This window comes from Chaetura pelagica, unplaced genomic scaffold (genome assembly GCF_000747805.2).
Source record: "Chaetura pelagica isolate M959 unplaced genomic scaffold, ChaPel_1.0 scaffold39, whole genome shotgun sequence".
NCBI lineage: Eukaryota > Metazoa > Chordata > Aves > Apodiformes > Apodidae > Chaetura > Chaetura pelagica.
Window position 1 is genome coordinate 1195942 of NW_009954614.1, and position 11020 is coordinate 1206961.

The 11020-nt window shown below is 44.8% G+C and overlaps 1 protein-coding gene across 1 annotated transcript in view; it reads left to right on the forward strand.

Moving 5' to 3' along the window:
• Window positions 1–861: 861 nt before the first annotated feature.
• Window positions 862–11020, forward strand: part of LOC104395771 (T-cell surface antigen CD2-like) — a 12387-nt gene continuing 2228 nt past the window's right edge. Inside the window, exons 1-4 of the mRNA XM_010005510.1 lie at window positions 862–922; window positions 4047–4343; window positions 7291–7533; window positions 10843–10966. Of these exons, the coding sequence (XP_010003812.1) occupies window positions 862–922; window positions 4047–4343; window positions 7291–7533; window positions 10843–10966 (725 nt within the window). The remainder of the gene's footprint in view (window positions 923–4046; window positions 4344–7290; window positions 7534–10842; window positions 10967–11020) is intronic.

Below are 11020 nucleotides of genomic sequence, written 5' to 3' on the forward strand. Positions count from 1 at the left end.
GATAAAAAGCTGGAAGATTTCAGCGGGCACTGTAGCAGAGGGATTGTGCTGGGGATAATATGATTCAAAATCCTCACTACCCCATCTGTTTCATGTTGGAAACAGGAATAAAGATTTTATTATCTTCTCAACATGTTTTTGGATCTAACTTCCATGTCTCTTCACCATCTATCCAACACCGACCAGCTACAAGGTTGGTTCCTGGCTACACCCAAGGCAGTGTTTTCATCCCCTTTCAAGCTCATCCCTCTCTTGCAGCTTGCTCAAACAGACAGCTGTGCCTGCAGGACACCTTTGTGTGGCAGTGCCCAGCCCCTCATAGATAAGATGTTGATGCAAAGCTGATTCTGATGGTTTCCAAGGGATGTGGGTCTCCTTCCTACAGGTTGTCCAACAGCCATTGGCTATCTGCTCCTCGTTGGGGGTTCAGGGCTTGCTGTCTCCTTGCTGCTGCTGAGGCTGTGGGAGGCAGGAGGATTCCCATTCCCACCCCCAGAAACCATGTCCTTCCCACTAGGGTGATGGCATGCAGATCTGTAGTTGAACTTTTCGGGTGAACATTGAGGAGGACTGGCCCTCCATCTGGGTAGACACACCATGGGGCCATTCCTGCATTTTAGTCTCTGTTTTCCTTACCACTGCACTTTGCCTCCATCCTGATAAAACGCCCTGCTGAGAGGCCCTTGGTTTTGGTGTCTGTGCTAGAAACGAGAAGTGCTAGGGTGAGGGCTGGGAGGAGGGGAGGAGGACAGGAGGGCTGCACCAACACGTCCCACAACCACTTGCTGGCAGCAGAAAACCCTTTCACATGCCAGGAGCTATCATTAAACAAGGCAACACTGCATATTTGTTCCCCTGAAAATGAACTTTAGGAGGATTTTCCTAGTCAAGTGCTTGCTGCTTTTATTTTCCGGCATAAACTGTGAGTTTTTCTTACCATTTTTTCATCTTTTGGGCTAGCACTGTTAAAACTGCATTTTAAAAAATTTACAGTTTGGTGGGGTGTTACTGATAAAAAACTAGTTCCACTTTCCCAGTGAGTTGAGACCTTTGGGTTATTGCAATGCATTTGGTTTAATTTTCAGCCAGAGGGAGGGCAGGAGCTGAGTTTCCTATTCCAGTTATAATAACAATAATCTGTAAACAGTTTTGGTTTAAAGTTAATGAGCCTTAATTTGACACATGTATAATGAAAAATGTCAGCATGGAGTTTTCTCTCTGCCCTCGAGGCAGCTTGTTCTACATTAGAGATCCAGTTCATGGTGCATTATCGCATGTAATTTCCTTTTCTTATCAAAGATGAGCAAATCTTTTCAAAGTGCAAATTACACTCTTCCATAAATATTAACAGAAAAAGTGATATATCTCCGTGTCTTCAGTGGAGTTGAAGAAGTCTGGGACATGAAAACAGCAAGGAAATACATACATCTTTTATATTTTGAGTGTTGTTGTTCTCATTACTTTTTAAAATATTAATCTAAAAGCTTAATTAAGGTGTTAACTCATAGATTAGAGAAGGTTATAAGAAATGGAGACAATACAATCATGCATAGTTTGTTGTTTTGTTGTTTTTTTTTCCTCTGTTTATTCCCCTACAGATTGTATGTATGGCTGTTTAATGCTTTTCTTTTCCTCCAGAACAAAATTAATAGATAAATAAGGAATTAAATTTTTTTGCTATGTGATACATAAAACATCTTCCCCATCAGAAATGAAGATTATTCCCTCGAATGGAAAACTTGTTTCAAAGGCTTCCTTACATCTCTAAGGTTACTGTGGGTCCTTTTCATTTTAACTCTTTCTTGTGACTGCAAGTGAGCTCTATTCTTGGTGTCAATTATTAACTGAAATGATATTCTGACAATTAATTTCTTTTCGCCCCTTGGAGCACATTTCAGTTGGCATCAGCAGAAATGCTGTTTACAGATTTTTAGTATCATATGTGTGGGATAGCTTTCCATTAGCAAGATCAGATAAACACCTAGAGATGTGTCTATGTGGTCTGCCTGTAAAGATGCCATTGAATTGTCCTTGAAAACTTAGATTTATTTTTATCTTTACTTCTGGAAAGAGAAGAAACAATTATAGTATCTGTTATGGAAAGAAACCCTAATACTAGCTCTAAATACCTGTCTGTGACTGAGCAGAAAGAAGTATTAGAATTCAAATATTTTGGGTATAATCTGTAGTGTCATCTGTGTGGAGGATAGCTGCTTCCAAACCAGTTTGGTTGATTGCATGATTTCAGAATATTTCATTAGCTATGTCAAATACCTTTTAAGAAATGAAATGGTGAAATAACAGCCTCTCCTCAGACTGGGGCTGAGTTGCTGAAAGCCCTTCAGTATTAATTTTCTTGTTGCACAGGCACTGTTTGAGTTCTTTGATTGTCTCTAATATCATTAGTTTCATGAAATAGCAACTGGATTTCAGCGTCCCCTCTGTGATATGGTTTATAATTGTCCTTGATACCAGGAATGAAAGACTGTAATAAAAATATGCGTAAACATAGGTTTTCTCTCTGGGGGGAAAAAGTGATTAAAATACATAAAATTAGCGCAGAATCAGCTCTATCTGCTGATGTGAAAAGAAATCCCCTCCTGCCAATCAGCTTTATCCTGTAAATTGAAGAGGAATTAACCTAAGAAAACGACAAAAGAAATGAGCCATGGGTCTGAGTGCCCAGTCAGTTATCAGTGAGCTTGTCCCACCTCACACTTGTGAGCACCTTCTACCTCCCCCAAATTTTTCACCTGTCACAGGGGTGCAGACAGTATCTTGAAGCGACCTCCTGATTAACTTTGCACTCCAAAGTCCCAGTGCACTGGAGATGGGTCTTGCAAAGGCTGCGAAGCCTGCTGGATTGGTAAGGACAGCCCAAAGGGTGTATCATCTCCCGTGGTAGCAACGTGGTTGCTGTTTAGCCATCTTTGGCTTTACCAAATATCCCCTTCAACAGCCACACACTAAGTGCTGTCTGGTCCTGGTAGCACCTTTGGGAAGCACCTACTCTTACCTGTTCTGGAGATGGGACCTGTTGTCAAAGGTGACCTGCAAAGAGAAAAGTTTTTTTGGCCTTTGCTTATCTCCTAGTGTTTCTAGTGCCCATCAGTTCACAGGATGTGGTTGGCTCTTTGTTTCTCCCCACCCTACTTGCCCCACTGTGATCCTCTGCTAGAAACGTCAAGTGGATGTATTCCAGTGGGGCAGGGTGCCCGGGGTGAGGGCAGAGAGGTTATGGAGTCCCCTTCTCTGGACACATTAAAAAACCTGCCTAGATGCAGTCCTGTGTAATGGGCTCTGGGCAATCCTGCTTTAGTGGGAGAGTTGCACTAGGTGAACTCTAGACATCCCTTCCAACTGTGACAATTCTGTGATTCTGTGATGGGTGAGGAGGGGGCACTGCAAGCTGGCAGCACTGGGTCTAACTTCCAGTTCACTGCCTTACACTCACTCACTGCTTGACATGAACCACTGTTATTATTACTATTGCCATCACTGTTATTTCTGAACCAATCCTACTGTTCAGGGCTACCACTAGTTTGTGTTCTTGCCCTCTGCAGAGGTGGGCACTCTGGGTATCAGCCCATGCCACGCGCAAAACACACCCAAGTGATCTGCAGGTGGGGGTGAAACTACATGATCTTCAAAGTCCCTTCCATCCGAAATCATTCCATGATTCCATGATTCCATGCCCTTATTTTCAGGAAGGTTAAAGTTCTGGGTTAAGTTCATGGACATTCGTGAATCTTGGCATCCAGAATCACTCCAAAGAAGTCAGCCAGAGTATAAATCCAGCTTTTGAAAGCCAGACTCTTAGCTTCCTTGCCTCTCAGAATTAAACTGGGCGTGGATATTTTTCAAATGAATGATCAAGAGGCACTTTGGAGCAGGGGAAGAAGAGAGCATCAGTAGGATGGAGAGGCTTAGGCAGCTCAGCGGGGGGATGGCAAGTGACCAGCTTTGGGTTCACCGCTGTGGCTGCAGAGCACGGCAGTGGGGGTGCTGGAGACACACTAATGGGCTGGTTGTGCTTCCCTTTACAGGCTCCAACACCAACACTATTTACAGAGCAGTGAATGAGTCAGCTCTTCTCAGCGTTGCTGCTGCTGGGAGTGTATATGATGCAGTGTGGTGGAGAGATGGGAAAAAGTGGCTTCAGATAAAAGACAACAACGTGAAGTACTATGTGAGCAAGACCCACTGCAGGTGTAAGTTATTTGTAAATGGGACTCTGAAAATAGATTCAGTGGTGAAAGAGGACAGTGGAAAGTACACTGTGTTTGTTTATAACCGGGATGGGACACTGCAGGCAGAAAACTACACAGTGGTCATCGTAGAGGGTGAGTTTTTTGCTCTTCCCATAACATTCCCAGTGTAGCTGAGTAAGACTTTGTATTCCCTCTTTCTCCTACAGCCTTTCCTACACATTACCCCCTTTTCTGTTTTGAGGAGCTTATGTGAGACCTACCCCTTTCCTCCCACTGCTGACAGCAGTCTGCTGCTCTTCTCTCTTCTCTTGCTCCTGATGATGTCCTCTGGTCCTCTGCTTCTTTCTTGCTTCCCCTCTTACTACCTCCCACATTTCTATGTGTGCCCAAGCAAGCAGCCATGAGCATACCTGTGCTGGCAGCAGGGTGAGTGAGGATGGCCCTACTGCAGCACCATAGCTGGTAGTGGGACCCCTTGGGCCCTTGCATTGCATCTGCTGATCTCCTGAGGAGAGCTCAGGAGCCCAGGAGGCACTAAATGTCTGTATTTAGGCCATACCGGGAGTCACCTCCCTTGAGATACAACACAGCAGGAGTTAAATTTTCAGGGGAAGACTCCTGCACCCTCTCCTTGCATAACATAACACAATAGATATGGAGATGGTGCTGTTCAAAGCACGTACATAAGGATTTCAGCTGCATGGGTTCAAAGCATGAGGGCAGCCTCCATTCCTGTGCTGTGTCTTGTCCTGAGAGATCAGATTGGTAGCAGCCCAAAGCTTTTGGGATGAGTAGGGAAGACAGGGTTGTCTATTCTGCTCCTTTATGGCTGTTGCCATCTCTCCAGAGCTCTAAGCTGTAGGGCACATGGTGCCCTACATGACCTCCAGCAGCCTCCTGAGTATGAGGGCACCAGCTGGCACTACAAAAATGATGCCTTGATGAAGCAGCCATGACAGCTGGCATGTTTTTAGCAGGGTTTCTGCACAGTGGGAAGCCCCTTGGCTAATGGACTGCTGAGCAGTAAGGGTGCCTCACTACTTCAGGAATTATTATTGCAAACTGTCCGTAGTTGCATTAAGGCATCCGGGCCTGATGCTACTTACTCATACTATAAGCCACTGAGCTGTTATTAGGGTGTCCTAGGTTCAATTTCAGGTTAAGTTTCTACCCAGCTATGTGCTGCATCATTTTGTCTACTGTGCAGCAGAGAGGTTGCCTTAGCTCTGGTAGCTGTTTTGGAAGGAAAGTCCTTTAGTAATTGTTGGGTGCTGGGGTAATTTGTCAGCCAGATTATACTCCGTTACTAGGGCTGGACAAACAGTTATTTAAAAAAAAAAAAAAAAAAAAGTAGTTTAAATTATATTGTCACACGAATCCATCACCAAGACCTGGACTCTAGAACACTTGGGGTGTTCTCGTGAATGATAGTGGCTGGAAAGCTGCCCAGCAGAAAAGCACCTGGGGGTGGTCAGCCAGCTGAATAGGAGCCAGCAGTGTGCCCAGGTGGCCAAATAGGCCTGGAGCATCCTGGCCTGGATCAGGAACAGCATGGCCAGCAGGAGCAGGGAGGTGATCATGCCCTTGTACTTGGCACTCATGAGGCCCCACCTCAAATAGCATGTTCAGTTTTGGGCTCCCCACTACAAGAAGGACATTGAGATGCTGGAGCGTGTTCCAGAGAAGGGCAAACAAGATGGTGAAGGGTCTGGAGCAAAAGTCTGACAAGGGGTGTCTGAGGGAACTGGGGTTGCTTAGTCTAGAGAAGGGGAGGCTGAGGGGAGACCTTATCACTCCCTACAGCAACCTGAAACGAGGCTGTAGTGAAGTGAGACCTGGTCTCTTCTCCCATATAACCAGTGATAGAATGAGAGGAAATTGGCTCAAGTGGCACCAGGGTAGCTTCACACTGGATCTTAGGAAAAAATTATTTACTGAGGGAGTGGTTGGGCATTGGAACAGGCTACCCAGGGAAGTGGTGTAGTCACTGTCCTTGGAGGTGCTCAAAAAACATGTGGAGGTAGCATTTCAGGACATGGTTTAGTTGTCATGGTGGTGTTAGGTTGATGGTTGGACTTGATGATCTCAGAGATCTTTCCAACCTTAGTGATTCTTTGATTCTATAATGATGATTCTGTAGGTTACAGCTTGTAGAAGAGGAGTGTGGTTAACAGGGAAAGGGTGGCTGCAGATGCCACAGCATGAACCTAAGCTGCATTTGCTCTGAGCAACCTTTATTGCCTTTAAAATTTATGCTCTCTGAAACTTACATTGCCTATAACTAGAAGTGGTCCTGGCATGTTTGGGTATAGTAAAGGCAGAAATTTAATTTTTTCTATCTGATGTCCCTGCCAGTTGCCCTAGTTGAGGAAAGCCCCACCAGCTTTTCTGGCTCTTTCAGTGCCACTAGCAATAGAGAATCTGTAACTGAAATGTAGCTAGCTGTTTGCAGGACATAAAAAGAGATGGAAATCAGTTTTCTCAGTCACAATCTCACTGAGAGCTGAGAGGTGTCTGTTTTGTGTTTTGTTTCCTATACTGATGGGTTTTCATGCTGTGGATGTTGTGCCAGCTGGGTGCTTTTGGTAATAAATGCATAAATGCATTATGCATAAATGCATAAAGCTGTTTGTCTTGCCTTAGAGGAATTCTTTCCTGATGGGCACAGGCAGACCAAAAGTGACTTCATTTTCACCAAAACACTGGGGCCAGAGCTGGAGGGGTCTATGTCTCCAAGTCCCTCCCATCTATTACCACCCCTGAAAACCCAACTTTCTCTCCTCACCTCCCTGGTTGGCTGGCTGTGAGCCAGACTGAGCCTGAAAGTGATCCAGCCAAGGTGGTGCAGCTCTGCTGGGCTAGGCCAAGTATTTCTCTGTTTTCTGTGTTGTTTTCTTTGTTATTGCCATGTCACCTCTTTAGTAGAGGTCTAATTTGCTCTTAATTCTTCTCTGGTGTCATTAGCTGATGTTACTCCCTAACTACCTACTGAGGGCTAATTCCCTCTTCTGCTTATTGATGGAGGTTTCCAAAAGGATAAATCATCTCAGACATGCCTGTCCCTTCTCTTTTTTTTCAGAGCCTGTCCCTCAGCCAATCCTCAGTGCTGAATGCCTGAATAAAACTGTATCTGTCAAGTGTGAAGTGAAGCAGAAGCCTAAAGACGAAATATATATAATTGAACTGACTCATGGTAAAACCAAAAAAATCCAGAAGAATGCAACCAAGCTGGAATTGCACACACGGTATTCTGGGATGTTCAAATGTGTTGTCCAGAACCAAGTCAGCAAAAAAGCGACTGAAAAAACCATTAAGTGCTCAGGTAAAAATCTATTTTTGCCAGAGTCTGCTGGGGCAGATCCACAAAGCCTGACTCAGTTGCACATATCTGTAGGACTGGTCCAGGTGCCAGGACCATCTACAGTTCCTGGTACCCAGTATTGCAAGTCTACTGCTGCTGCAGTTACTGGGAGCTGCTGCTGCTGCAGCTGGGATGAGAGTCATGCTTCTGCTTGGCATTCCCCACCCTTGTCACATCTCCGTCCTCCTTCATTTCTACCTGTGTGGCATCCTGCTCTAACAGCTGGGAGGCCAAGCTGGGGTCAAAGGGTTTTGAGGTGGGCCATGCTCCTCTTCTGCAGCCAGTGGTGTTTTCCCCTGTGCTCAGTGAGGTCTGGAGGTGGCAGGGAGGCCCTCTGGGGCACACGGCAATGCTGCTTCACCTGGAGGTGGAGTCTCCTGAGGGAAACTGTAGCCTGACAGCAACACCAGGCTAGCTGAGGGGTAAATGAATGAGATTGCTCATCCCATCATTTTCCCACTCCCCTCCATCACTGTGGACTCTTCTTCCAAATGTTGCCAGAGGTATCCTGACAGGCTCTTTGGTATCAGCATCCTGGCAGACTCAAGTGGTGTCAACCTTCACTAGTGGCAGACCAATGAAGTAAAGAAGAAAGCTGGGAGGTGGGCTTGAAGGTGTTTTAATCACACATAGCAGTCTGCAAAAGGCAGAAACCGCTTTCTCTCTCATTTTTATCCTCCTTTATTCCTTTACAACTAACAGTACTTCCCAAAGATTGACTTCAGTTAACCAGTCCAAAACCAAAGGCTTGAGTAAGGTGCTGTTAAACTACCCAAAGTACTACAACATAGATTAACAGCTTAATTTGGAAAATATGGCTTGGGATCTTCTCCTGTATCTGAAACCATGGCATTGACTTCAGGGGACTTGCTCTTGATTTATATTTTCATGGTGGGAAAATCAGTTGCACATTCTGTTTCACCTCTCCATGATCATGTGTATGAAGGTGATGGTTGCCTGCTACCTCTGGATGTGTATGAGTGCACAAGGGGAAAAATAAGCTGCTTGGACTCTCCAGTTTGGCCTAGAAATCTGGTGGGACATTCTGGAGAATTTAGCTGAGCTTTGGGGCTGCATGGCTCAGATGAGCATGGATCAAATTTTCTTACTCACTTGAAGTGTCATCTTCCTAAACCGCAGATGCAGCAACAGAACTGGTGGAATTTCATTTTAAATGGACAGAGTCATGCTGAAAATTATTAGATGGGCAAAAGAAGTAATCATTCTCCCTTTTAAAAGTGTTGAAAGTGTCAAAAACAAGGGACAGATCATACTGGCATGGCACTGGATGCTGCTTTCAGTTGAAAGTTCAGATTTCCAGTGCAGTACTGGGGAAAAGCCCTTGAATTTGCTGGGCATGGGTTCAACCCACCTAACTGTCCTTAAAGCACTTTCTTGCTCTAGGTTCCTGCTGGAGCAAGTGGAGAGTGGGGAGCTCATGAAAGCTAGATCAATATTTCCAGTTTCCAGCTATTTCTGCCATAACAAATTTAGAGGAAGTTCAAATCTATAGGTCAGCCCATGGTTATGAAAAGGAATTTCTTCACCTTAATGAAGCAATCCAGGGTCTGCTGAGGATGACTGAAGGGCAAAGAGCTGAGAGGCTTCTGCTTGCTCTCCTGGGCAACACTTACCTCCTGTGGTTTCACCCTGATGCCTAAAATAGTCAGAAAATAGTTGTTTTCTGCTGCATGAGCTGCCTGAGCTGATGGGCTGCCCAGTCCCATTGGTGCTAGCATTTGGAAGGGGCTGGGATGTGGAGGAGTGGGATGTGGCATGGACTTTGGAACCAGGTATGAAAACAAGCTGCTGAATGAGGTCCATTTAAGACAGGACAGACTAGCCCAAAGATGTTGTCTTAATGAGCAAATGCTGGCTGAAGCTGACCATCAGAGGGCATGAGCCAGGCAAGCATTAGCCATCAGTTGGGTACTTTGATTTCACTTCTTCTCACCCTTGACAAATCCTCTTGTTTCACGGGATGGGAGAGTTTCTTTTTCACAAATCATTACCGGAGAAATAAAATGCTTGCCACACCAATATTTAAGGTACAAATAAAGCATTTTTCATACGCTAAAAAACCCACTAATACTATGTAGCAACGCCCTTCCTGCTCAAACTAAAAACCCCTCAAACCTTTTTCTATGTGGTGGCAGGACTCTGCCAGCTCAATAGTAGATTGAAAATCCTTTAGCTTGTGGTCAAACCTCCTGCCAACCTTGCTGCCCTCCATGAACATCTGGTCCTGCAGTTGATTTGCCTTGAATTTTGACCTTCAGCAGGCAAGGCATGCTTCAAATGGGCTTCAGCTCACCTGAATTTTCATAAAAGTGTAAGTACACAAAGAGTCTGCCTGGGTTCACCTTACAGTCAGCTGGGATAAACAGGCATGAAGAAGTGCAAAATACACCTCCATGTAACATGGGCAGCTAAAATGGGTGAGAAGTCCAAAATTGCTGAGGAAGCCCAGGCTGATGGTTGCCTTTATACTGCAGATATCTCAGCTTTGGTGTCATCACTCTTTGCTCTCCATGTACATGCCCAGTGGATGTTAAGGGTGGTACCAGTGGTGTTGTCCCCTTTGGAGATTTCTCCCGTAAGAAGTCAAGGAAGGTGGGTGCAATTCTGCTGGGTCCACTTCCACGGTGCCTGTGCTTGAGCATGGACACTGAGTGCCAGGAGGACAGTCCAAGCAGGAGGCAGGCCAGCATCTAGCAAACCTTATCTGGGAAAAATAAGGAACACTCACATAAATTTTGGTTCCCCGGGCAAACTGAACTCTCGTTTTGAGACTGTGGGAAATTTGGTCATGTTCTTTTGGTTTTCATTATTTTTTAAATTTGTGTGCAGCCAAAAATTGAAGAGGAAGTAACAAAATACTATGAAGAAAGCTAGTTTCACTTTTCCAGCTCAGTAGGAAGTACTTAAGTTTATTTTTGCTAGATACTGAGCACTGTCTGGATGCTCGTTGTCCTTAAAAGGGTCCATTGCTAGCAGGGAGAGGGCATTGGTGGTAATTTGAGTAAGATGAGCTGGCATACATGAATGCTCTGGTTTCAATTTTCTGCAGAACTAGAATCCATCAGGGAACAATCAAAATTCTCCACAATGAAGATCAGCAACTTTCTGCTGAGTACAGAGAAAAAGCAAAGTGTGGGCTCCCTCACTGGGCCTGCCTTTACAGTCAATGGGTGAAAATAGAGAATTCTAAGTGGACATTGTGCAAGTTATTTCTTTTCCTCTAACATGCTTTTTCATTCCCTTAACTAGGCCAGCTGGACCTTTACCTCATCTTAAGCATAGCAGGAGGCGCAATCTTCTTTGTCATCTTTGTGATTTTGCTTATTTATTGTATCAGGAAGAAGAAAGCAGAAAGGCTTCAAAATGATGGTAAGTATTTAAGGGGCTTTATGTTGCTATTCAGCTACCTAAAATCTTAGAGCTTCCT